Here is a 27,567-nt window from a genome sequence, read left to right on the forward strand (position 1 = left end):
CCCCTCCGCCCCCTCCCGCGTCCAGCCCCGCTCTCCCCACCTTGTAAAACAAAGCCGGGGAAAATGCCTGCCCGTGCAGCTCGGAGCGCGCAGCCCGTCTCTGAATAAGAAGTGAGTACAATGGCGTGTTTGTAAAAAAAAGCTTCAAGTCCGTCTTTTTCAAAAAACATTTTGAATGCTGCATGCCTCATGCTTCCCAGCGCCTCGCGGGAGAGACCCGGCTATAGAGCAGGAGGTGAGACCCCCGCTCCGGTACCCCCACCCTTCTGGCCGCAAGCTCTCCTGCCCCAGCCTGTGCTGGGAGGACTGCAAATGCCCCCTCTCAGCAAGCGGCCGTTGCCCGTCTTCGCTTCGCGTCCAAAGTGTTGGGTCATAATATGGATTTGGAGGCAAACCCTTGCCAGATCCTCTCCTCGCCGCTTCTCCCCCCTCTCCCGCCGGTGCCCGGGGTTTTTGCATCTGCCTGAGGTATGGGTTTGGAACACCTTGGGGGAGTTTCCCATGGAGAAGGAGGGTCAGCCCTTGGGAGTAGCCGACAGGCAGGACTCATGGTGACCCTGGTCACACTTGTTGCCCATTGCCTGGTGGGACAGGCAGTGGTGCTGAAAAAAGCTTGTTTCCCCTGCTATTCAGTGGTCAGTCACAGCTGGAGTGAAGACATATCTGGGTGAGAACAGAAGACCGGGATTAACAGAAGACTGTGATGAGCTGGGGGAAGGGAGTGGGTAGTGACGGTGTTGAGTGTGTGTGGAAGGGGCAGCTTCTCTCCCTGATCATACATCAAATGGCGTGGAGGTGGAAACCAAGAGGTTCTCTGTATTGAAGAGAAAAGTCTGCTTTTATTTTTTTAAATATTATTTTGGTATTTCATCAGTTTTTGTACATTCTGTCTGCCAAATGTACATTACATATATTTCTGCTAATTAAAAAATAAGGCAACAGCTTAAAATAATGAAACTCCTTCTGGAAATGTATTAGGTTAATGCACAGACACACACACACACACATAATATTTTAAAAATACCTGCCCCTTTCTCCCAAAAGCATATAATGGCAATGTGACAATGTCTTAAAGGAATTTCAGATTGGGATTTGGTGGCATCAAGGTAAACAGTCTTAGTGCTTTCTGGTTCTGCAGAGTGGAAACCACTGATGTGAAAAATCACAAATAGGAGAGCACAGAGATCTGAGGAGGAGAGGTTTGGAAAGCTTCGTTTAGAGTGATATTGTGGAACTTCTATGTGATTTTTTGTTGTTTTTATTCCAAAGATGGCTAAATTTTAAATTATGACTTTTGTTTTTCACTCAGACTCACTAAGCAGCTAGGAGGTTGTGGGGAGTCTGCAGATTGTAGTGATTTTAGCTATTATCAGCACTTCTATTTTAACAGTTTTTTAATTATAGCATTTAACACATGTCCAGTGCTAATTTTGAGTGAAGGTGTCTTTATAAATATTTTAAAGGTGTCTACTAGTTTGTGGCTTTATTTGGAACAGGTGAATGTATCAGGAGAGAAACATGTGCATTCTTCTGTGTAGTAGGTTGAACCTTAGGAAATTGCTGTAATAAGCTATATGTACATGGAATCTCCACTTGGAGCCATGGGTACAGCAACCTCATCACAGCTCTAATTTCATTTCTTCCAAATCAGATCCATTCGGAGCTTTGCTGATTGAGCATCCTGCCTTCTGCCATCATTTTACAACACTACTTAGGTCTAGTGTTTTAAATAGCTTGGTTTGCAAAGCTTCTTTTTGATGGGTAATTAGAGATGTATTTTATAAATTAAAACTATGGTAGCCTACATTTAACTCCCAGTGTTAGGTAAGAGGGCAGGGTAGGCAGCCATGTGAAAATTGGCATTTTTTATTAGCTTCTCATACTGAAGTAATTTCGGGTGCCTGTAGGGTATTTGAGTGCAATTCCATGGAGATTTCTTATACACTTACCTGAAAGTGTGTTTTAGATAAGATTATCATTTTATAATCTTTATTATATACATGATAGCAAGTTGACTGAAATCTGTAACAATTATGGACTTTAAGTTGATTATTCTGTTTGAGTTGATGGTTTTTAGAAGTCTTATTTTTCAGCCATTCTGTTAACCCTTTTTAGTTCAATGTTGTCTTTCAGTAAAATGTCCTGTAGTAGGTGGTTTATTTTCCTCTTAGCAAGTAGAAGTCTAGTATCTCTTATATTTTTGGAAAAGAAATCCATTAATGATATTTTTGAACATCTGTGATAAATAATAAATGGATTTATAGTCACCTCAGAGTGTATGGCAATTTGTAAGAGAACCATATAAATCCACTCTAATGGAGCAATTAGCTTTGAACAGAGCATGTAGAGAGTCTAAGCTGTGAGTCACGGTTTTTTTTTTTTTTTTTTTTTTCTTGATACCGTTCACATTTGAAAAGGAAGGTGCTTGTCTTCTCTTGGTTGTGTCTAGGATTGACATAATGATTAGCAGTAACTTTTATTTGTAAAACAGGTCAGAGATTGAAAAACAAAATACAGAGAATGTTTCATCACGAGCCCACTTTGGAGGATGGGCAAAAAGACAAGATTTGACCATCGAGTGGTTTATTTACCACCATGTTTTACCAGAAAATGATGAATGATTTATTTTGAGCAACAATGTTTGGATCACAAATTCTCTTATAATGCAATTCATTTATTGTAGTAAATTAAATAGAGAATGTTCTTTATATTGCTTGCTTGTGGCATAAATTTCTTGAGAACGGGAATAACCATGAGCCGTCTTCCTGAATATTCCAATATCTAGTTAAGTACCATCAACTCTTAGGAGTTCAGTATCTCTTTGTGGACTGGCACAGTGGACAGATGTAAATTTAGAAATTTATTAAGAAGCCCTCAGGCATTCTTTTCTTTTTTTGAAGTTTCTTGGTTCGACTCCAGTTTTTCCCCTTTCATTTGAACCTCTAGTAGCAGCAGAGAGCACAGATCCAGCCCCTTTTCCTTGAACCAATATATGTGGTCCTGAGATCTAGTGACAGCACTCCTGGTTTGGGTTCCAGAGCTTCCACCAGGAGAGCGAGCGGAATTCAGTCAACCTTCTCTGACCCCTTAAAGAAGAAGCCCGACCAATTCCCTTCTCATCTCCTCCAACCTAACCCTCATTCTCTGTTGTTGTCAGTGGCGGCACCTGACTTGCTGGATCCTAAATCTGCCGCTCAGAACTCCAAACCGAGGCTCTCGTTTTCCACGAAACCCACAGTGCTTGCTTCCCGGGTGGAGAGTGACACGACCATTAATGTTATGAAATGGAAGACAGTCTCCACGATATTCCTGGTGGTTGTCCTCTACCTGATCATCGGAGCCACCGTGTTCAAAGCCTTGGAGCAGCCTCATGAGATTTCACAGAGGACCACCATTGTGATCCAGAAGCAAACATTCATATCCCAACATTCCTGTGTCAATTCGACAGAGCTGGACGAACTCATTCAGGTAATGGCATGGGAGGAGTTGTTACTCCGTTCCCCCAAATGGGAAAGAAAGTGATAGGAGACAACTTGTAGCCCAGTGTATTACGGGTGTGCTGGTGGGAGCCCTATCCCACCTCGTTTGCCTTAACATATAGCTCTTTCCCCCAGTTTCTTTGTCTCATTTCCACTTCTCCTGCCTATACTCTCACTTCTGCCATCTTTTCTTCTCTTCCTCTTTTAGTTCTCTCTCCCAGTGTTCCTTCACATCCTCTTCTGCTTCTGTTCTTCTGTATTTCTTTCCTGTTGTCTTCCTGCTTTCTTTCCCTTTCCCCTGTCTTAGAAGTACCAGTGGGCACCCATAGGGTTGGGGTTACCATGCCGAAGGTCCTCACGGTTAGGATGATCATTGTCGATTGAGAAACACTGCTGTGGCAAAGGAGAGGAAAACAACATATATAGAAATGTGCTTTAATCTTGGCAGTGGCCATCATAAGATAGAAAAGATGAATTCATGATGTGACCCTCTTGAGATGAGTACCCCTCAGGTCAACAAGTTGTAGCTTACCTCTTTAGCCAAGGTGTAACTTTGACAACTACCTTTTTAAAGTATCTGCAGATAAGTGGTTAATTATTGCTTCTCTAACTCCCAGCTAAGATAAATTTACTACTACACAGAAAAAGAGTTTTTGAGTAAAACTAATTTAGTTCTGATTTACCCTATAATAGTGAACAATATCCTTACAGAAGAACATTTTGTTTTAAAAATTAATCCCAATAAGTTTCAGTTAGGCTCTTTAGAGATGGCAGTATTTTGTTTTTTTGTAGATTTCTTTTGCATAAAACAATTCATTGGTCACATCAGGATCTTAGTCAAGAAGAAAGCTTTAGAATTTTCTCACAAGGAGTGACTTGACTGGTTGTTGAAAATGTTTTAATTGTATACACATTTGTTTTCTTATAGAGCCTACTTTTCTTACCTGATTTAATTCAAATTGGAATGGAAATTATCTGTGAGACATCATCTGAGCATGTTCTTTCTTGTTTCATATTTGGTATTACATTGTTTGAATGAGTTGGAATAGTGGATTGAGGGGAGAAATTATTGTTGACTTTAATTCTGCTTTTTGTTTGAGGACCCTTTCTCTCATTTCCTCTTGCCTTGGATCTCAAGATGCTACCTCTGCCCTTCATAGTCCTCTCAATTTACAGCATATGCATACATGCTCTTATTCAAATTTTATTGAAAGATATCAAAACTAGTGTTCTCTGGCACTTATTTAGTTTCTACCACATTCAGAAATTTCTGCATCTGAAAATTTGACTTAAGTTTTCAAAATGCTGTTCTCTTATATACTGAATTCTGTAGGATTTTTAGATGATGGTGACCTTCTCAGTATTGACAGTGAAAGTGCCAGCTAACATTATTGTCCCAACTGCCCCCTTCGCTGATCCCATGTAAGATCACTTTCACTTTATTCTCTCTTTGAGCCACATGGTCCTATGAGGTACTAAAAATCTTTGAAGAATCCTCACTTCCCTTGGTTTCTGGAGAAGAGCTCTTGGATATCTTGGTGGAGGCAGCATGGTGCAGTAGTAAAAGCTTCAACTTTGGGAGCAGACAGGGTGTGTGTTGAACTGCAGTTGAGTGTTTTATTGGAAGTGTCATCTTAAACAAGTAGTTTTCCTCTTTAATCCTTAAATGATCTATCTGGAAGGAGGAAAGAGTATCTATCAAGTAGGATTGTTGTGAGGTAAAGAGATAATCCATGTAAAGTGTTTTGGTGCTCAGAAAGTGTTAGATTTGTTTTCTGTGGTTATTGTTTTCCTCTCTTGTCCCTTCATTGGATTGTAGCCTCTGATTCATGTAGTTGCATTCTTATCACCTGGAATGAGTTGCTTGGTTGGACAGGATTGGAAAAAAAAAAAAAAAAAAAAAAAAGACATGACCAACGTTTCAGGACAACACTGGAAGAAATTTTGTGTGAATTCGAAAATGGTCTCACTATCCAGTATTACCCAAATTTATTAAGAATTCTAAAGATAACTTGAAGGTCATGGCAGGTAGGAGCAATCTGGTGGTGAATACTGACCACTTTTTGCTACATCGTCTTTGAAATGGAAACAAGCAGAAATCAAAATATGACCTAAGATTTTTCTCTATGCCTTGCATGGGCAATCCATTTTAACTTTATTAATTTTCTCTGCTGATTATTTTTGCTTTGTAAAAATCTTTTTTATGCTGATTCAATAATTTTCAATGCAGAAATTACCTATTATTTACTCTTATACTGTTCACCTTTATAACCCATTGGTTTTAACAATTATTTTTTCTTTTTAAACATAATTTGTTTTGATAAAAGAAATCTTTACAATGCCATGGTTTCAAGGATCAAGATTAGTGTGTAAACAGGGAGGAAGTTAAATAAGCCAGTAATCATATATTAGAATTACACTTCCTTCATATGATTCTTATACATTTTTCAATCTTTTTTTTCACATTTATTTTCCCATTTAATCATCCCTTAAAACCTCATGAGTGTGTCTATTGGGCAGCAATACCACAACATTAAGGATTAGACAGCATCATTCGGATGAGAATTCAGGTCTTCAGAATCTTTTGGTCAGGCATTTTTCCTAGGAGTCTCTGCTCTTTTGGAGCAATGCTGAGGGCAGAAACAGTTGGAGTAGTTAGCATTTCAGTTCTAGTGTTGTTGGAGAAATTCTGCTACATATTATGGAGAGTGAAGACAGAGGAGGAAGTGAGTGGTCTGACAGTGGGCCAATATCAAGTGCAGTTAGTCTAGTCTGGTCTCAGGCATGAGGTTATTAATTACTCATCTGGTTGGACTATAGCAACTTGATTTCATGCTGTGGTTGTGTCTCAGGGTGAGGTTGGGGAGGTGAGGGAAGATACAGGTAATGGAACATTAAGGCAGATGAGATCAACTGCTTTTGTTGTAGAAACATGTGTGTGTGTACTAAGTGTTGTTTTTGGCACTGGACTTTCAAGACAAGGTTGAGTAGGGGCAAAGATATCAAAACAGATACCTTTGCCAGCCTGACGTGTTTTGAGCATATGATTTTCAACTCCCATTACATTTAAACTTATGTGATGTCAGTACAGAAACATATATGAAAAATTGTTTAAGTTTCTTTCTTTTTTCTTTTTGAGACAAAGTTTCGCTCTTGTTGCCCAGGAAGGAGTGCAATGGCGTGATCTCAGCTCACTGCAACCTCCGCCTCGTGGGTTCAAGCGATTCTCCTACCTCAGCCTCCCAAGTGGCTGGGATTGCAGGCATGTGCCACCACGCCCAGCCAATTTGTATTTTTAGTAGAGATGGGGTTTCTCCATGTTGGTCAGGCTGGTCTTGAACTCCCTACCTCAGGTGATCTACCTGCTTCAGCCTCCCAAAGTGCTGAGATTACAGACGTGAGCCACTGCGCCCCACCTGTTTAAATTTTAAGAGCCATGGATACCATTAACAATAGCCAAAATTTAATTAGCACTTACTTTGTGCAAGGCATTATTCTAACCGTTTACCTATATTATCTCATATAACTCTCTTAAACAATCCTAAGTGGTAGGTGCCTTATTATCTGCTTTTACCTTATAGGGAAACTGAAGCAAGGGGCACTTCAGTTTCCAAGAGTGCGTGGTGGAAGAACTGTCATTCAAATCTTTGGATCAAATCTAGCACTTAGTTCTGGTATTGACTGCTTTTAAAAATAATTTAGTAAACATTTGATGTAAAGTTTCCTGTTACTCCATATGTTAAGGTATAATGAATATTATAGTTCTCTGTACATATAGTATATCTTTCTTTCCAAATTGAAAAGTATATAAACTGGAATCTTAAAATTCTTTCTGGACAACAGGATTATATCAGTATTTTCCCATTTAAATGTGGCAAACCAGTGGAGGATGGTCACATTAGACATATCTGATCTTCATTTATTTCCATGTGAGCTGAATAAATTATAGAGTTAAAAGATAGAGTGAAATCTATGATCTATATGTTGATAATATAAATATCTTATAGGACACTTGACTTTTTTGTTTTCTAACTTGAACCCCACTCCTTCTTGAGCTAGGTTGAGAAGATATTGTCTGTTTTGGGGTGAAGAAACTCACATGTTTGGACAAGGTCATCTGGTGGCCTCAGGTCTAGATCTTCGAAGTCTTCCTGCTGAAGGGATTATCTTCTCTTTACACTAGGCGTCTCATTTTGGTTCATCCAGTGGCATTTATTGAGGACCTCCAATGTGTTTACCTCAATGGTGGGTGTTGAGCCAGATGGAAAAAAAATATGGCTTCTCTCAAGCTCTCCTTTCTACATATCAATCAAAGGAGATAGCTATCAACATAGGCACAATAGCATTACCATAGAAATACTTACAGACTGGAGCTGGAATCCCTAAATATTGAGGCCTTGAGGAAGACATTAAGCATTTAATGAGAGGAAGGTACAGAAGATGTGAAAGGAAACTTGATTTTAAGGTGCTTCAGAGTGCTCTAGGGGAAGACGAGGGGACTAGTGGACATTCTAAGCAGAATGGGTATAGTATGCTCCAGTAACTGAATATCTGGGTGTGAGGGGCAGGGGCATGAGCAGGTTTAACAAAGCAGACCGTGGAGCATTGTTTCATACCAGGGAGGTGGGCTTTATCCTAGGTCTACTCCTCCACCTGGTGTCAGTTTTGTGGGCACTTGGCTGTGTAGCAGAGGATACTTGGAGCTACAGGATAAATAAACATGCCTTCTCTAGAATACCAGTGATAGTGGCCTTCAAAAACAAAACAAAATATTGTTTTATATTAATTCTATAATCATTCACTCATTCAAAAACATTTGTTGAATGCCTACTGTGTACATTGTCCTAAGTGCTGAAAGACAGTGGAGAATAAAATCAGATGAAAATTTGTACCATCAGTGAGTTTACATTTGCTAGGGAAGGTAATATGTTTGATAAAGTAAGTTTCAGGAGAAAAAATAAAGCAGTGGAGAGGGCTAGAAAATGTTGGATGGTGTTGGTGATTAATTCCAGATATGGTCACTAGGGAGGCTTCACTAATAAGGTGACTTTTAAGTGAAGAGTGAGGGAAATAGCCAAGTAGCTGTCTGGGGAATAACACTTAGGCAGAATACTCATCACATACAGAGGTTCTCACCGAGGAGAGAGTTTCTGGCATGTAGAAGAACTGCAAGGATGCTGGGATGGAGAGGTAGAAGGTGATGTCAGGCAGGTAATGGGGGCGAAGTCATGTAGGGCCCTGGAAGTCATCATTATAAGGAGTTTGGCTTTTTGATGCAGATAAATATCCAGCTCGGCTTACATTTCAACAGAATTTCCCTGGCTGTGATGTTGAGAATAGACTGCACAAGGCTGTGGGTAGAAACAGGGGAGGCGGGCAGGAAGCTGTTGTAATAATCCTGGTAAGAAATGAGGGAGGCTTGAACTAAAGGGTTGTGAGATGTGATCAGATTCTGGATATATTTTGGAAGAAAAGCCAATGGGGTTTGCTGATTGACCAGAGGTGCAGTGCAAGGGAGAGGAATCAAGGAAAACCCCAAGATTTTTGTCTCAGGGAATGAACAGAATGGGGCTTCCACTTTCCTGAGATGGGGAAGAGTGAAAAAGAGGTGGTTTTGGGCATAATGTCAGGAGCTTAGCTTTGGACATTGCACTAATTGTGTCAGTTAGACATGTTTTAGCTATTGAGGAAGATTTATGGGATGCCACGTAGCAGGGCTTACAGATCCACAGTTTATTGCAGGAAAATGATAGACATATAGTGACAGTACCCAAATAAAGCCATGCATCAGAGGCAAAGGCTGCATGACAGCAAGGGGTCTGCAGAGGCCAGTGCCAGCTCCAGCAATACTTCCTCTGCAAGGCCATACCAGAACACTCCTCTCTTGAATCAAGAACCACTGATGTGTGCGTGGAACGTTTTGGAACCAAATAGCCTAAAATGGGATGTCAGCCAGGGCTTCTTATATCTTGCTGGTCACATAGGGATATGTTTCCCATGTAACCAGCTCCAGCACCATAGTTCCCCAGAGTCTCACCAAGACCAGGTGCAAACCATCCATTGCACTATTACTAATAAGCAATGCTGACAAGCTGGTGCCAACTTCCCTGAAACTCCTCAGACCACGGCTGTAAAGTGACACTGTTGGTTATTGTATCTCATGCCTTTACCAAGGCACAGTGCTGTATTTAGGCAAAACAGCTCAGACTGATTTCAGGTCAGCACAGCATGTGAAATTTGAGTTGATTATTAGGACATCCAAGTGGAGATGTTGAGTAGGAAGCTGCAAATATGAGTTTGGAGTTTGGGGGAGGGGCCAGGCTGACGATACACATTTGGAAGTCATCATTATATAGAAGCTATTTAAAATCAAGACACTGGATAAAAACATCTGGGGAATGAGTGTAGGTTGAAATGAACAGAGATTCTAATGTGATTCCAGGAGCACTTCAACATGTAGCAATCTGTAAGGACTAGAATCCAAAAGATTTCAAGGATATTTCTCTCATTTTAGGAAACTGTATCACTCTATGCCCCTAGACCTCCAAAGATTTTATTTTATTATTTTCCTTTAAGGGCCACTTAAAAGAAACATTATTATACACACACACACACACACACACACAAATATATATATGTGTACACATATATATAAATATATTCTTGTGTATACATATATATATAAATATCCACATACGTGTGTGTGTGTGTATATATATATATATATATATGGCTGGTGCAAATGTGGTTTTTGTGATTACTTTCAATGGCAAAAGCTGCAATTACTTTTGCACCAACCTAATACAGTGATTTGGTGGCTGTCATTCTGATTTGTGTAAGCACTCAGGTGTATTAGATATTCGACCTCAGTCTTAGAAAGAGTATAATTGTTTTTTATTTATGGACAGATAACATGCTGTCCAGAAAGCATCTAAAAAGCCTTTATTTTCTTACCAGTGGTTTTACTCTTCTCATAAAACTTTTTGTACCTAATTATAGATTTTAGGAACGTAAAAATAGCCTGCAAAATGTCTAAACATCCCATAAATACTTTATGTCCTTTGGGTTTATCTCTGGAAAAAAGCACTTTAAAGCAGTGCCATGTGTAACCTTCTTGGATGTACATTAACCTAGTAGCTTGAATGATTTTACCAGATTAACTAGATGCTACTTAAATGTCAGTGCTGCAAAGGTGAGAGTTCCAAGAGGGAACTGGGCTACCAAATGGGGATATAGAAGTCTTAAAGAAAACCGTGTCAATTTCCAATTTTCGTAGGACTCCCCCACGTGCTACTTTCTTAGAGGAATAAATCATTCTTGCTTTCACTTTCTGCCCATATGTTCATGCTGGCTTGCAAAATACTTTTTCTTGTATAACTACATCAAGTAGCAATTGAGACATTTTCATTTACTATTTGTTAATAATTAGGTTTTATTATAAAACATGAAAGTAATCTGTCAGAAAATTTTATCTTTGAAGAATATATGAAGGTTAGCAAGTTAATATTGGATACAAAATGAGAAAAATGCCATATGAGTGGTATATGTCAATAAAATATCACTCAAATTGATGTGATTAAAAAGGAATATTATTTAAAAATAATGACTAGAATATTATTTGATAGATGGGATGGTTATTTGAGAAGGAGGGAAATTATTCTGCATGTAAATTTACATATATTTCAAAATACTTTTTGGCAGAAAATTTATTTAGTCTAAGCTGAAAACAAGACTTAAATGTAGAGCTCAGTCAAATAGACAGTATTAGAGTGAGGTTGGACCAATGTAGTTCTGTCAATATTAATTATAGTAATAGCTCTAAAATTCTGAGAGTTGTATATTCCATGTTTGTGTGTTTTTATCATATATTTGTATATCATTTTACACTTCAAAGTAAATTATATTACTTATTTCTCACATCCCTTAGGCACATATGTAGTAATTCATATTTGTAAAATGGAGAAACCGAGGGACAGACAGATTAAGTGCCTTGCAGTTCAGAAAGAAACAAATGACACCTTAACCAGATTCTTCTTTATAACTCCATCTCCAGTGCTTTCCTCTTACACAGTTATACAGGAATGTGTGCAACACATGTCTAGCCATATTAGATACCCAATAAATATTTAGTTCAAGTCTGCATCCTAGAGGTACTTTGATAAATCTTCTGTCTTGCTTTGTTAGGAAACAGGTTTTTCTTCATGAGCACCGTTTTACAGATGAGTAAATTGAGGCACATACTGTTTAACCAAAGACCACTCTGCCTGTTTCAGCTTGAGATGCTGAAAGTGGCACAGCAAATGTTAGAATTACAGAGCTTCTCTTTAGGTGGCTCTAATGCTTCTCTCCACCGTACCAAATGGCCTCTTTAGAAGTTATGCTATTGGGTGGTGTTTTTTTCACCCCAAGCTCCTGTTTTACCCAACCCTACAAACCAAATCAGATTTATGATCTGTGCATCAAGGACATGCTTCCTTGATTTTAAATTGCTACTGGATTGTAAACCCAGTAAATACTGCTTAAGGCGTCTTTGTGCTCTGTGCTGTACTACCAAAGATGAGCAGCTGAAGACACAGCAGGTCTGTAGATGCGAAGGCAGAACGTTTACTCATGGTAAACTGAGCACAATTATAAGGACACAAAAAGACAAATAAAATATTTTGCTAAAACCTGTGTGACTGGACATGCCTCATGCTGGGGCATGACCAGGTGAGGTAAATCAGGGAAGGCAAGGGGGGAGGCAAGGGGAAATATTTGCAAAGACACGCTAAATTAATGTGCTACCTGTGGGATTATAGGACTTTTATCTTTTCTTGCTTGCTAGCATTCACAAAGTAATAATAGTTTTTTGTTGCACAAAATTCAAGTAATACAGGAAGGTAGAAAGAAGAAAGCAAACCTCTCATTAGACCTATAAGCATATATGGATATTCCGAGGCGGGTGTGTGTGAACATACACGCATACGCATCTTTCCACACAAGATTTTACACGTATGGGATCACGTATGCATGCCATTTTGCTGCCTGCATTTTTCAATCACCACTGTTAGGGGATGACTTAGTAACATTTTTTTTCTTACTAAAAATATTTATTTTAAAATTTTTATGAATACGCAATAGTTTTACATATTTATGGTGTACATGTGATATTTTGATCCAAGCACAATGATTAAATCTGGGTGACTGGGGTATTCATAACCTCAAACGTTTATGATTTCTCTTCATAGACATCAAAGAATTTTCTAAGTCTTGTTTAAAACTATAGTCTTCAAGGACATTGCCACAGAGGACTTCATACACTGGGGTTCTGACTCATGAGTCCCCTCATGTTGGTGGGGCAGGGCAGGATGGGTCGTAGGGAACCTCACACAGTGGCTGTTTGTGGTAAGAGTAGCTCTAAGAATCTTCGTGACATGGACCGTTTTGAATTCACATATTTTGATAGGCAACACAGACAAACTGATACAACACATTTTTAAAGACATGGAACATGGAGCTAAACCAAAATATCGAGTTCCTTCTAGTAGAAAGCTTCCCTCTCAGATTTATGATGTTTTTGAGATACCTCTGATTTCACAATGTTCAAAACTGCATTAAGTGGAGCCTGTCAGAGTTGTCCTAGGACATGCTGATTCTTCTCTCGACCTTTCTAATTTTTAAAATTTCTTCAACAATAGTGCTTTGCTTTGTGTTCTTTTGAGGGTGGAACCTGGATCCTTAGTGATAGAAAGGCCAGCGTCTGAGTGGGATCTGCCTTTCAGTCCTGCTTCCACATGAACAGCAAGCAGAATAATTAATGGATCAACCGAAAAGGAGGAAGTTTTTACCTAAAATGCATTTGTAAAAATCTATACCTGCAGGTACCAAGAATAGTTCTCTTAGCCGGTGGATAATGGTAAAATTTAACCAATGACAGATTAATGTCTGGACTAAAAGTATGATTATGGTAAAAATAATGCTTTGGAAAGGCATGTAAGAAAATTCTAGACACATCTGGTAGTACAGAAGTAAAAGTTCTTAAATTGACAGCCATGGTTTTGCTCTCAGGTTAGGACTTACAGACGTGTGCTTCTTTCTTCCTTCCTCGTCCTGCCCCCTTCCATTCTGATACCTTCTCTTCCCCTCTCTTTCTCTTCCCTCCCCCATCCTTACCTTCCTTTTTTCCTTTAAAAAAAATTAAATGGCTCTTCTGTTATTGGCTATGGCTTCCTTTTGGGGTGAATGTTAATCAAGAAAAATTTTTTTTGGCATCATTTGAAATTATATAATTTTCTTGCCCTCTGCTACCTTTGTGAGTTCATTCCTTATGGTTTCATACAGTTGCTTTAATTTTGACAAGTTTCTCTAATAGTTAGTAGCAGATAAAGTTTAATGATTACTTTCTAGAAGGTGTCAATTCCTTTATGATATTTGGCTGGGATTGTGAAAGTGACGGTGTGCTTCTTTTAAAGTGAAGTTTGGAATTTGAAGATGAGCAACACAAGTTTGTATTTCCTTGTGGTCCTTTGGTCCAAATGGCTCAATCTTTTAATAAGTAAAATAGAGAGGAATAGAACCTGTGACATTGCAAAAGAGATTTCTGGGAAATGAAAGGTGGCTCCTTTCAGCCATTCAACTGGAGTTTGCTCTGAACTCATAGGCATGGTCAGTGGTCTCCTTCATGCCTATTTTATCATTTATTAAATATCCACATAGGTTAGGTAATATTCTTACCAGTGAGAGAATAGGATGATATGATCACATCTAGAATTAATTATCATTCAACTCTTTGTTTTTATAATCTGTGATCATGTGTATCTTGGTTCTTTGTCTTCCCAGTAGTTTTGCTTTTTAATCTGTTCCTTGGCAGTTATAGTGTCCCTTGCCTATTTGAGTTGTCTTTTGCAGACATACATTCTGCTTAGTTAAGACTTTGATAAGTGTCAGTTAGAACTGTGGTCAGTATTCCAGAAGTGGAGAATTATAATTTACCATGGATGGCTTTTTGTTTTCTTTCTCTCTGTTTTTTAAAAAAATTCTGTTATCTCTCTAATGGTATTGGCATTGTTTAATGATGTCCTTAGGCAAAGAGTCATGGTGACCCTTGAGCCTTCTTCTAGTCACTGGAACCACTATTTGAAAAGGGCAGCCTGCTTATTTTCCCCCAAATCCATTAGTTTCCACGTGACAAGGATGAGCTTCAACTCTCATTTATGTGTCTCTTTCCCCTGGCTTGTGAGATTTTAAAAATTTAATTAAATGTTGAATATATTTCTCGTTGTTAAAGATTGTGGTGATATTTCTTTGATATTTCCCTTTTCAATTTTATATTAAAACATCACAGAACAGATATCTAGCATTACACTTATGTCCTCAAATATATATTTATTTTATCTACATTTTTTAACTGTTAAAATTCTTTCTTTTAGATCTCTGGCCAAACATACTTATTTGTATGAGGAATCAATTATCTTTTAGTCTTTGTAGATTATCTCCTTTTCATGACAACTTACATTTTGTGAATTGATTTTTCTCTCTGTCCTAATTTGTCACCTTATAGTAGCTATTTGATTGGTAGAGGTGGTTTCTCTGCACATAGCTGTTTTATTTTTCTCTGTAATGACTTAAGAGGGCATGTGTGTTCAAAGATGTTATTCTCTATGTGATTTCACTCTGTTTTGCTTTAAGTGTTTCTCAGAAAACTAGGGTTTCTGTTTATCTTTCATGGATAAAATATATGTATGCATGTATTTATTTAAGTTTTATTTTAAGCTCGGAGTACATGTGCAGGTTTGTTACATAGGTGAACTTGTGTCATGGGTGTTTGTTGTACAGATTATTTTATCGCTCAGGTATTAAGCCTAGTACCTGTTATTTTCCTGATTCTATCCCTCAGCCTATCTTTCACCCTCTGATAGGCCCTAGTGTGTGTTATTCCTCTCCATATGACCATGTGTTCTCATCGTTTAGCTCCCACTTATAAGTGAGAACACGTTATTTGGTTTTCTGTTCCTGCATTAGTTTGCTAAGAATAATGGCCTCTAGCTTTATCCTTGTCCCTGAAGAGGACATGATGTCATTCTTTTTTGTGGCTGCATAGTATTCAATGGAGTTTATATAAGAAAACTAAGGATTCTTTTGGATTTATTGTTATACATACATAAGAGAGTTCTAGTTAGTGTATCCTCAGTCTACAGTAATGTTGAGTGAAAGTGCTGATATTTGTGGACTGCTAAGTTAAAAAGTTTGTATTCTTTTTAGAAGTACCTAAGGAATGAAATTTACCAGGAGCTTGTAGAAATATAATGTGTAATATATTCTTTGGTGATGTGGCAGTGAAGGAAAGCTTAGGGAAATAAGTAAAGCAGTACATGTCAGGACAGAGGAAAGGGAGGGGGAGCTCAGTAGACCCCATCACATGACCACATAGATTAAGGTGAAGCATATTTTAAGGAAAAAAGTCTTTAATTCTTAAATTTTCCATTTTTAAGGTCTCAACATATTGGCTATTGTAAAGTTTCTCTTGTACAGTTATGCATCTGTTCTTATTATTTCGCTAACACTTGCTTAGAGGAAGAAGGGAATTCATCAAGAACTCAGAATTGCTAAAACAGGACATGTTCCCATTGGGAAAATAAAAAATTCTTCTTTCCTGTCACTAATATTTATATGCAATAAAGGGTGATTTGAAAACATTTGATTTCAGTGACAAATACAATAAAACTAACTTCTCTTTCTTTGAACGTCGTGTGGTTTCTGCACCACTGTGCTGTGAATAGTACCAGGAAAGCAGATTCTGAGATTTGTGAATAAAGAGGCACAGGTTTGTGTCCATGTAGACATTCTGGGGTTAACCTAGAGGGCAGAGGTACCTTATTTATCTTCTAGATGCGGAGGGGATTCCTTAGTAAGGTTTTGTCCTGTTAATCCAGGAGTCACTACACCATTGGTCTGTGGTGTCATGTGTGTTCCCAACAGGGTAACGGTGTGGTCAGGATGCCTAAACAGATTTCCAAGCAGGGCAGGCCAAAATAAGTGAGAAAGGAGAAGCATAGTTATTAGATGAATTTAAAGTTCACATTTTTTTTTTTTGTTTGCATTGGAACTAAATGGAACGTCTTATTTTCCTCAAAATAGCCATAGAGAGGCTTACAAATTATGTTTAGTGGGCAGCATTTTTTTTTTATATATAGTAGTATCTCTGATGCCTGGGACCTAGGTATTTCTTAAGCATTGAAGCCAGTGAATATGATGGAGGTCTTGTTAACCTTTACTTTAAAGCTTAATTTGGTGACTCTGCCTCTTTTGGTTAAAAACAGTTTGCAATGTTAATGGCATCACAGTCCATAAAGAAATTTAAACATTGCTGGTTGCAGTTCTGATGTTCCCTATTGTACTAGGAAATGGTTTCTCAGAACACCCGATTTACTCCTGCTTCTCAGAAAGTGAGGCAGGCTTCTGCTGTTTTTCATTTGTCGCAAACCATTGACAAACCATCAAATGCACAACAAAAACATGGAAGCAATTATTCCCAGTTGTTACTAAGTAAAATTTTGTAAGACAAAGTTACTTGTAATTATTGGGCAAACTAATTTATCATTCATATAAAAGAAAAGGATAATTGATTTGCAGTATAGTTTTGTGAATCTGAATTTGTTTGGACATTTGGACACATACTGATTATTTTGAATTCTCTTTCTGAATTCCTACTTAGAAACATTTTTGCATTTATCTATTTTACTCAGATAGCATATTAGCTGTTATAGAGGTCTGAGTTAAGATAGTTGGTGTGATGATCTACACATATAAAGCAAGAAATAGTTAAAATTCATGTTCATTCATTTATCCATTCTATGTTTCTGTTTTATGAAAGGCATCATTCTATGCATGGGATATAATCAACATTTAACTAAACTGAGAGTTTTGTTCTCAGGGAGCTGCTATGCTAGTGAGGGGTGACTAAATAACAAATACCTACTTGAACAAGATAATTTCAGAAGGTGCTAATCTTCTGAAGACTAAACAATGCCTAATGAGATACATTTGGGAGGTGGGTTTCTTTAGATGGGCCCTGTTGAGAAAAGTTTTCTCTGAGGACATGACATTTAGCCACGGTTTGGATGAGGGAAAGTCAGTCAAGTAAAGGTTTTGGGGGGTAGGTGGGAAGCATTCAAGGAAAAGGCAGCACATGCAAAGGCTAGAACACACTTAATGTGTTCTAAGACCCCAGAAAGGTCTGATATGATTGGGCCATCACTGGTGGATCAGGACAGCTGTAGGGGATGAGGCGAGGGAGGTAGACATGGTAGGACAAGAGGTCTGGGCTGTAGGTGCAATGGGAAGTGAACAAATAGAAAATTTCAAAATAAATAGACAATTGCATCATCATTGTGCTAGGCAAATACAGTCTCATGCCACATTATGACTTCTTGGTCAATGATGGACTCTGCATGCATGATGGTGGTCCAATACGATTATAATGGAGCTAAGAGTTCCTATTGCCTACGACGTAGCCATCAAAATATCATATCTCAATGCATTACTCAAGTGTTTGCGGTGATGCTGGTGTAAACAAACTGTACTGCTAGTCATATTAAAGTATTGCACAAACAATTATGTACTACCTAATACTAGATAATGACAATAAACAACTATGTTACTGGTTTATGTATTCACTATACTATACTGTTTCCATTATTTTATTTTATTTATTTTGTTAAATATTTTTTGAGTTTTTAAATTGATATATAATAGTTGTGCATATTTTGGGTGTACATGTGATATTTTGATGCCTGTATATAATATGTAATGATTAAACGAGGGTAATTGTGATCCCTTATATTAATATGTAAAAAAGTTAACTGTAGAAGTGTCTCAGACAGGTCTTTCAGGAGGTATTACAGAAGAAGGCTGTTATCATAGGAGATGACAGCATCATGCATGCTATTATTCCTGAAAAACTTCCAGTGGGACAAGCTGGGGAGGTGGAAGAAAGTGATATGGATGATCCTAACCCTGTGTAGGCCTAGGCTAATATGTGTGTTTGTGTCTTAGTTTTCATTAAAATTGTTTGATTTAAAAAGTAAAAAATAAGAATTAAAAAACTGATAGAATAAGGATATAAGGAAAGAAAATCTTTTTGTACAGCTGTACAATGTGTGTGTTTTAACCTAAGTGTTATTACAAAAGAGTCAAAATGTTAAAAAAATTTAGAAGCTTGCAAAATAAAAAGGTTACAATAAGCTAAGGGTAATTTCTTATTGAAGAAAGGAAAGTATTTTTAATGGATTTAGTAGCCTAGGTGTATAGTGTTTCTGAAGACTACAGTGGTGTATAGTCATGTCCTAGGCCTTCACATTTACTCACCCTCACTCACTTATTCTCCCAGAACAACTTCCAGTCCTGCAAACTCCATTCATGGTAGATGCTGTATAGCAGGTGCACTATTTTTAAAAAAATCTTTTCTATGTTTAGACACACCAATACTTACTATGTGTTACAGTTGCCTACAGTATTCAGTACGGTAACATGCTGTACAGTTTTGTAGTCTAGGAGCAGAAGGCTCTACCATATAGCCTGGGTGTGTAGTAGGCTGTGCCATCTAGGTCTGTGGAAGGACACTCTATGAAGTTCACACGAGGATGAAATTGCTTAAGGATGCATTTTTCAGAACATATTCCCATGTAAGAAACATGTGACAGTCATGCAGTGGCCTGTTAGAGGGATTAGATCAAATACCTTTAGAAAGATTAGTTGGAGAAATGTTCAGGAAAGTTGGTTTGGTGAAGAATTTTCACGAATGAGGACCAAGAGGGAACACACAGGTTTTGGGATAGTAGGAGAGGAGAGAACTTTTCAGAAAGAGGTGCTTAGGGTGATGAGACAGGTAATGTATGTACTTCTGGGACAATATAGGGAGAAAGGAGATGGCTGGTTAAGGATTCTGAAGGTACTAGGTATTGAATTTAATGTGTCTGAGATTCCTCAAGAACAAAATAAATTTTTATGAGCATAGATGATACTAGATGATTCTTATGCATGGGCTCTGTGTGGCAGAGCTCTTTATTTCTGTTTTCTCAAAACAAATTCGAACATCTGTTTTGAGATAAAAGATGTATATTTCACCTCTAAAATTTATTTTTTATTAAAAATCTTCCACAAGATTGACATTACTGGGCATGTTACAGCTTACATCCTACCAGAAATGACTGTATAATTATTTTATTCTTAATAAATATAGGCTTCCTATTTTCTCTCTGGTTAACGAGTTCCAAAGCTTCACATCAGTTTTAATTTCTGGGAGATGTTTTATCAGACAATGACATTTGGCTCTTGATTTAAGCAGACCTAAAAATCTATTTCATGAGGGTAATTTTAAATAATTTGGCTTAATTAAAATGGTAAATGATGTTATTTTATAATAATGATATCATTCCTGAGGCACATTTTTCTTGGAGAGCTGTACTGTGCTATTATGCAAATAAGTATTTTTTGACGGGGCAATAACTCCTGCTTTATTCTCCGTTATTCAAAACCTCACAATCATATTATTTCCTGATCCATAGACAGCTTGTGTGTCTGTGTGTCTGTTTTATTCCCTATCGTTTTCCCCGATGTAGGATTCAATTGCTTCAGATAAGCCTTCTTAATAGGAACATACTGAGATTCCTTTCTCTTGAAGCAGAGGACAAAAATAAGCTAATCTTATATATAGGCCAAACTGGGATGAGTGTTTTTGAGTCTAAAAGGAAATGCAAAGAACCAGCATAAATGGTGACTACATCTGAAAGACAGGTAATTATAAGAAAGAATCAGCAAAATTGTATCAAAATATATTTTGAATTAATTGTATGTAACAGTCAAAGGCATAAACTAATGGAATTTGGAACTTGAGATCTACCACAGATATTGCCTATCAAACTCTGTCATTTTAGAGCTAAGAAAATGAACAATTTGTCATTTTCCTAAGAGCATACTACTAGTTAGCAATAGAACAAACACTGGATCCATGACTTCTGGTTTTTCAAACTCTCCTCCTCCTAATGTTCCCTTTTTACTTTTTCTTTCTCTTATAAATACCATCATTATTCTAGGATCAGAGCTAGCTATTCTAGCACTTTTCATTTCTTTGAGTCGGTAATCCATATATCTTCTTCTTTGCCCTACAGAGCAGCAGTTTGCCCCAAACTCCCTGCAGGTGTGACTCACTGTTTTGCATTGATCATCTGTTCTCTTGCTAGTGCCTGCTTGCTGCCTCCTGTGCATTGCTGAATGAGTTAGTGAAACATCTCAGAATTTTAGTACTAGGGAAAAATCCTCCTGAATCTTGGGGAAAATAAAAGCAGGTGGTGTCTTTCTGAAGTATCTCATCACCAAAATGCCCAAGTGAGGTTATAAATGGATTTTTGGAAAGGACTTCACAAATTAATGGATCATAAATACAAAACATGTTAGTAAAGAGAAGTTAGACAACTTAGAATTTTAAAAATTATTTTGTATGATAAATGAATGAAAATTTTATTAATTAAACAAATATTTATTGAGTTCCTAATATGTGCCTAGCATTGTAAGGGCCTATGAATTTTTTTCCTAGACAAATTGTGTTTCATTATACATATTCTTTCATAACCTGATTATCTCATTTTGTAATATATCATGAACATCTATCCATATCTCTAAATATAGATTTGTAGAACTCTTTTTAGAGGCTTTGTGGTATGTCTTTTTATGGATGTACCATCTTTTTAAACTATTCTCTTATATCAGGCTCTTAATAATTTTTTAGTTGTGGGAAAAAACATATAACAAGAGCTCTACCCAGTTAACAAATTTACAAATGTATAATACAGTATTGTTGACTGTGTGCACATCAATATCGTTGACTATCTGCACCGCAGATCTCTGTAGAACTTTTCCTCTTGCATGACTGAAACCCTATACCTACTGAACAGCAAGTCTCCCTTTTTCCCCTTCCTCCACCCGCTAGCAACCAGCACTGTGTTTTCTGCTTCTATGAGTTTGGCCATTTTAGAGATACCTCATATAAGTGGAAATACACAGTATTTGTTCTTATGTGACTGGTTTACTTAGCATAGTATTATCAAGTTTCATCCATGTTGTAGCATATAACAGGGTTTCCTTCCTATTTAGGGATGGATCATATTCCATTGCATGTCTATACCCCATTTTCTTTCTTCATTCATCCATCGATGGACATTTCCATCTCTTGGCTAGTGTGAATAATGCTGCAATAAACATGGAAATGCACATGTTTCTTGAAGGTCCTATTTTCAATTCTTTTATTTTTAATTATTATTAATTTATTTATTTCAATTTTTATTTTAGATGCAGGGAGTACATGTACAGATTTGTTACAAGGGTATATTGTGTGATGCTGTGGCTTGGGGTGTTACTGATCCCATCTCCCAGATACGGAGCATAGTACCCAGTAGTTTTTTAACCCTTGTTCTCCTCCCTTCCTTTTTCCCTGCTGTAGTAGTTCCCAACCCTCTCCCACCCGCACACCCTTCCTAGTCTCTAGTGTTTTTCTTTCCACTCTCTACCTCCATGGGATTGACTTTTTTTAGCTCTCATGTAAAAGTGAGAGGATGTGAGATTTGTGTTTCTGTACCTGACTTATTTTAATGAATGTAATAATCTCCAGTTCTATCCATGTTGCTACAAATGACATGATTTAATTCTTTTTCATGGTTGAATAGTATCCGTGTGTGTGTGTGTGTGTGTGTGTGTGTGTGTTTGTGTGTGTGTGTCATACCTCTTCTTTATTCATTCATCTATTGTTGGGCACTTAGGTTGATTCCATATTTTTGCTATTTAAAATTGTGCTGCAATAAACATGGGAGTACAGTACAATATGTCCCTTTGATATATCGATTTCTTTTCTTTTGAGTAAATAGCCAGTACTGGACTGGATTGTATGGTAGTTCTATTTAGCTTTTTGAGAATCTCTATCCTGCTTTCTATAGTGGCTATACTGAGTTACATTTCCACCAGCAGTGTATACGAGTTCCCTTTTTGCTATATTCTTGCCAACATCTGTTATTTTTTATCTTTTTAATAATAGCCATTCTAACTCTGTAAGATGATGTCTCATTGTGGTTTTAATTTTCATTTCTCTGATGCGTAGTGATGTTGAGCATTTTTTGTATACCTGTTGACCATTTGTATGTCTTCTTTTGAGAAATGTCTATTTATGTCTTTTGCCTATTTTTTAATGGGATTATTTAGTGTTTGTTGGGTTGAGTTTCTTGAACCTTCTGGATATGAGTCACTTGTTGGATGAATAGTTTGTAAATATTTTCTCTCATTCAACAGGTTGCTTCTTCACTTTGTTGATTATTTCTTTTGCTTTTGAGGTCTTAGCCATAAAATCTCTGCCTAGAACAATGTCTTGAAGAGTTTTCACTATGTTTTCTTCTAATGGTTTTATAGTTTTAGAGCTTATGTTTAGGTCTTTAACCCATCTTGAGTTGATTTTTGTATATTGTGAAAGCTAAGGGTCCAATTTCCCTCTTTTTGATGTGTATATCCAATTTTTTCAAAACTGTTTATTGAAAAGACTGCCCTTTCCTCATTATGTAATCTTCACACCCTTGTTGAAGATCATTTGATTAATATATATGCATAGGTTTATTTCTGGATTCTTGATTCTGTTCCATTGGTCCGTATGCCTGTCTTTATGACAGCATCATATGGTTTCAATATTTATTTTTGTTTTTAGATTTTTTAACATTTTCTAATCCCAAACTTTTTTGTTAAGTTTAATATAATATTTTTTAGAGCACTTTTAGGTTCATGGCAAAATTGATCAGAAAATGCAGTGATTTCCCATATACCCCCTGCCCCCACACATGCATGGCTTTCTCCATTATCAACATCCTTCATCAGAGTTACACATTTGTTACAATTCATGAACTTACATTGACATATCACTATCACATCATTGTCATCATTATCACCTAATTGCTTACATTAAGGCTCAGTCTTGGTGTTGTAGAGTCTATGGGTTTGGACAAACATAGAATGACATGCATCCATTATTACAATAGCCTAAAGAGTAGTTTCACTGCCCTAAAAATACTCTGTGCTCTGCCTAACCCCTTAAATCCTGACAACCACAGTCTTGTTCCTGTCCCCATAATTTTGCTTTTTCAGAATGTCATATAGTTGGAATTATATAGCATGTAGCTTGGTAAGATTGGCTTCCTTCACTTAGTAATATGCACTTACATTTTCTGCATGTCTTTTCATGTAATCTGAGAGCAGAGGTAATTTCGTGTCTTCTTTTCTGATTTGGGTGTATTTTATTTCTTTTTCTTGCGAAGTTGCTCTACCTAGGATTTCCAGTACTATTTGAATATGAATGGTGAGAGTGGACCTCCTTGTCTTGTTCCTGATCTTAAAGGAAAAGCTTCAGTTTTCCACCATTGAGTATAATGTTAACTTTGGGCTGTTATATGTGACTATTATTTGTTGCATATATTCATTCATTTGATGGTGTATCCTCTGTCACTAGACTTTCTTTACTCTTTTAAATTATTTTTTCTGGTTGCTCTTTTAACTGGATGTTATCAAATGATGTTTGTTGAAGTTCACTGTTTCTTTTTTATCTTGTGCTTGATCAAGTCTGTTGTTGAACCACTCTAGTAAATTTTCCCACTAAATTATTGTATTCTTCAGCTCCAAAATTTCTGTTGGGTTCTTGTCTATATTTTGTGTCTCTTGTTGACATTCTTATTTTGTTCATACATTATTTTACTGAGCTTGTTAAACATCTTTATGATGGTTATTTTGAATCTTTATGAGATAATTCATATGCCTCTGTTACTTTAGGATCAGGATGTGGAGATTTAGTTTGTTCTTTAATTGGGCCATGTTTCCCTGTTTCTTTATGTGCTTTCTAACTTTTATGATGGGACCTATGCATGTGAAATAAAGAGTCACACCTCTGTAAATCTCTAAGGACTGAATTCATGTGGGGAAATACCTGATCACCAATCAGCCCTAATCAGCCTGCTTAGAGATTCTGTGGGCCTCAAATCTTTTTTGTAGTTGTGCATTCTCTGGACTTGTGCATGTAAGTTACCACGTACAGGGATTTACTCTTTTCTTTTTCAGGGGCTTGTAATCTCTTGCTCTCTCTGGAGCTGCCATATGCTGCTCGGCTCATCTTTGTTCCCAGACTTCTAGAGCATGTTGGGTCCTGTTAATGCTGTTAGTTGGACAAGACAGGCACCAGTCCCTCAAGAAGCCTTTTGGAAAGTCTGCTTGTTGGACATATATTTCAGTCTTCTCTTTCTGTTCCCTGGGATAAACCCAGTGAGACATGATGTAGAGGTGGAAGACGGTAGTATTGACAATCCTGACCTTGTGTAGGCCTAGGCTAATTTGTTTGTGTCTTAGTTTTTGTTTAAAAGTGCTTAAAAAGTTAAAAGATTAAATAGTTAAAAAAAGATTATGGAATAAAGATATAAACAAAAAATATTTTTATACAGCTGTACAATGTGTTTTTGTTTTAAGCTAAGTGCTAGTACAAGAGTCAAAAATTAAAAAGTTTATGAAGTGAAAAATTTACAATTAGCTAAGGCCAATTTATTACTGAAGAAAGTTAGTTTTATTTTTAAAATAAATTCAGTGTACCCTAAGTGTACAATGATGTCCTAGGCTTTCACTCACTCATTGGCTCACCCAGAACAACTTCCTGTCCCGCAAGCCCCAGTCATGTAACTGTACCGTTTTTTACTTTTATACCCTATTTTTACTGTATCTATCATATGTTTCCATACGCTTAGATACACAAATACTTACCATTGTCTTACAGTTGCCTGAAGTATTCAGTACAGAAACATGCTGTACAGATTTATAGCTTAGGAGCAATAGGCTACACCATATAGCCTAGGTGTGTAGTAGGCTATCGCATCTAGGTTTGTGGAAGTACTCAATATGGTGTTCATAAAATGGTAAAATTGCTTAACAGCACCTTTCTCATTATCACATTTCTCACTATCACAAACTTACAGAATACAGTGTAGTCACGTGTCACTTAACAATGACTATACTCTATTCTGTCAGTTCATGACAGTGATTTCATGTCTACTAAAAAATCCTTAAGCATAGAGTATACTACAAATGATTCTTGAGTAGTTAGCACTATACTGGACACATAGGCCATATGCGACATAAACATATAAGGCAAGACCTGATGACTATTTAGAATGCATCATACCCATGTAGATAAAATAAAATGTTCACCAATGTTCACATTTATGAGTTCATTCTTTAAAAAATTATTTATAAATTTTTTTTTTTTTTTTTTTTTTGCTTAGAGCTTTCAGTGTTTCCACACAGAAATAATATTGTGAATGATAGCTAAGGCTAGGCAACCAAAGCTGTAATACAGCTGAACTATTAATACAACCCCAAGACCTGAACCTGGCTTGCCAAGTTATTTTATTATTCTTTTGGTATATTTTACTTATTTTGACCAAGTGACCCACTTAGCCTCTTTCTGCCTCAGCTTTTGTGAAAGATAAGTGTGTATCTGATCCCTCTTAAGTAACACTGTATGCATAATGCTCACAAGGTTCCGGTGAAGCCCCTCAGGTCTTGCACTGCTGTTTCAAGTAGTTAGCTTAAAGAGAAGTAGTTGTCTAGAGGACACCCAGCAGATATTATTGATTTTTATTTTTTGAGACAAAGTCTTGTTCTGTTGCCAGGCCGGAGTGCAATGGCATGATCTCGGCTCACTGCAACCTCCTCCTCCCAGTTTCAAGTGATTCTTATGCCTCAGCCTTCTTATTAGCTGGAATTACAGGTGTGCACCACCACGCCCAGATAATTTTTGTATTTTTAGTAAAGATGGGGTTTTCCCATATTGACCAGGCTGGTCTTGAACTCCTGACCTCAAGTGATCTGCCCAACTTGGCCTCCCAAAATGCTGGGACTACAGCCATGTAATTCCAACAGATGTACAGCCCCAACAGATATACAGCAAGTGATTAAAAATGAAAGTGTGAGTGAGGTTCAAGTGTATTTAGTCATCTCGTAACTCCCATAACCTTTCCCCTCCATGCCTCTTCTGAATCCTTGAGAGACTGCGTGTCGCTTTTTTGTGACTTTTTACTTTTCTCTTTCCCTGCTTGGTTTAAAAGTTTTCTGCGTGTTCCACCAACATAAACATATCTTGGACTGTGGGAGTTAGGAGACAGATGAAGTGGAGAGAAGACTCACCAACCTCATGCTTATGAGAATTTTGAAGCATCTTCCCTTTCATAGGGTGCTGTGCTCTGAAGCATTGTTGAGATTAGTATCCACGTGTGAATTAAGACAAACAATACAGCATACGTGTGTGACTAATGTAGAAAACACGAGGAAAGGTGCCAAGTTCGTTTTCAGCACCGATGGTTGTGGTGTGACACACTCATGCCAGCCAAAGAGGTGCCTGAGGGAAGGGTTTAATTGCATTTTTGTGTAATAACTACTGGACAGATGTCAAAGGGCAGCTCCATTATTCCAGTTGGCTCAAAAAGGGCAAGAAAATCTGTCAGGTTCTTGTTTCTCAAAATGGATTTCAACCAATTCAGTATTTGCCTTAACTGGTGAGTGTATGGGTGTGTAATTGAGATAGGCGGGGGAACCTTGGAAAAAGCTAAGAAGCTAAGACAGAATGAGTATGAATCACTATGTTTTGGGAAGTTATATATTATTTTTGCTGTCTTGATTTTGTGACATTGAGCCAAGAAATACAAACATATTAAACAATTTTGCAAGACTTCCTTTTCTCTGCATAATGTTAGCCAGTCATTAATAAACTTCCTCTGCAGTGTATTAAGAAGTTTTACCTGGAGCCTAAAAGCACAGAAATTTCTTGTAGGCTTATTAATGGCAATGAGTCAACTCACTCAAAGTGAGAAATACACATTTTATGGGGCCTGAAACAGGATCTGTCTATCAGGATATTATTGGAATGTCTTAGTATAGTGCCTTTACTCATGACTAATTTGGGTTGTAGGAAGTTTAATTTATTCAGATACAAATTGTGTTAACTGGTTACTTTGTCAGGGGTGTGTGTGTGTGTGTGTGTGTGTGT

At 37.3% G+C, this 27,567-nt stretch overlaps 1 protein-coding gene across 3 annotated transcripts in view; it reads left to right on the forward strand.

Annotated features, from left to right (window-relative positions):
• KCNK2 (potassium channel, two pore domain subfamily K, member 2) overlaps positions 1-27,567 on the forward strand; it is a 251,022-nt gene that overhangs the window by 88,558 nt on the left and 134,897 nt on the right. The window contains exons 1-2 of one of the 3 annotated variants that reach the window (XM_011929416.1): positions 20-235; positions 3,158-3,468. In XM_011929416.1, the coding sequence (XP_011784806.1) occupies positions 190-235; positions 3,158-3,468 (357 nt within the window). In that variant the 5' untranslated portion in view covers positions 20-189. Of the gene's footprint in view, positions 1-19; positions 236-3,157; positions 3,469-27,567 lie in introns of those variants that run through there. The other 2 variants (XM_011929418.1, XM_011929417.1) reach the window with 2 other exon arrangements.

Source organism: Colobus angolensis, unplaced genomic scaffold, assembly GCF_000951035.1.
Source record: "Colobus angolensis palliatus isolate OR3802 unplaced genomic scaffold, Cang.pa_1.0 Scaffold81, whole genome shotgun sequence".
Lineage (NCBI taxonomy): Eukaryota > Metazoa > Chordata > Mammalia > Primates > Cercopithecidae > Colobus > Colobus angolensis.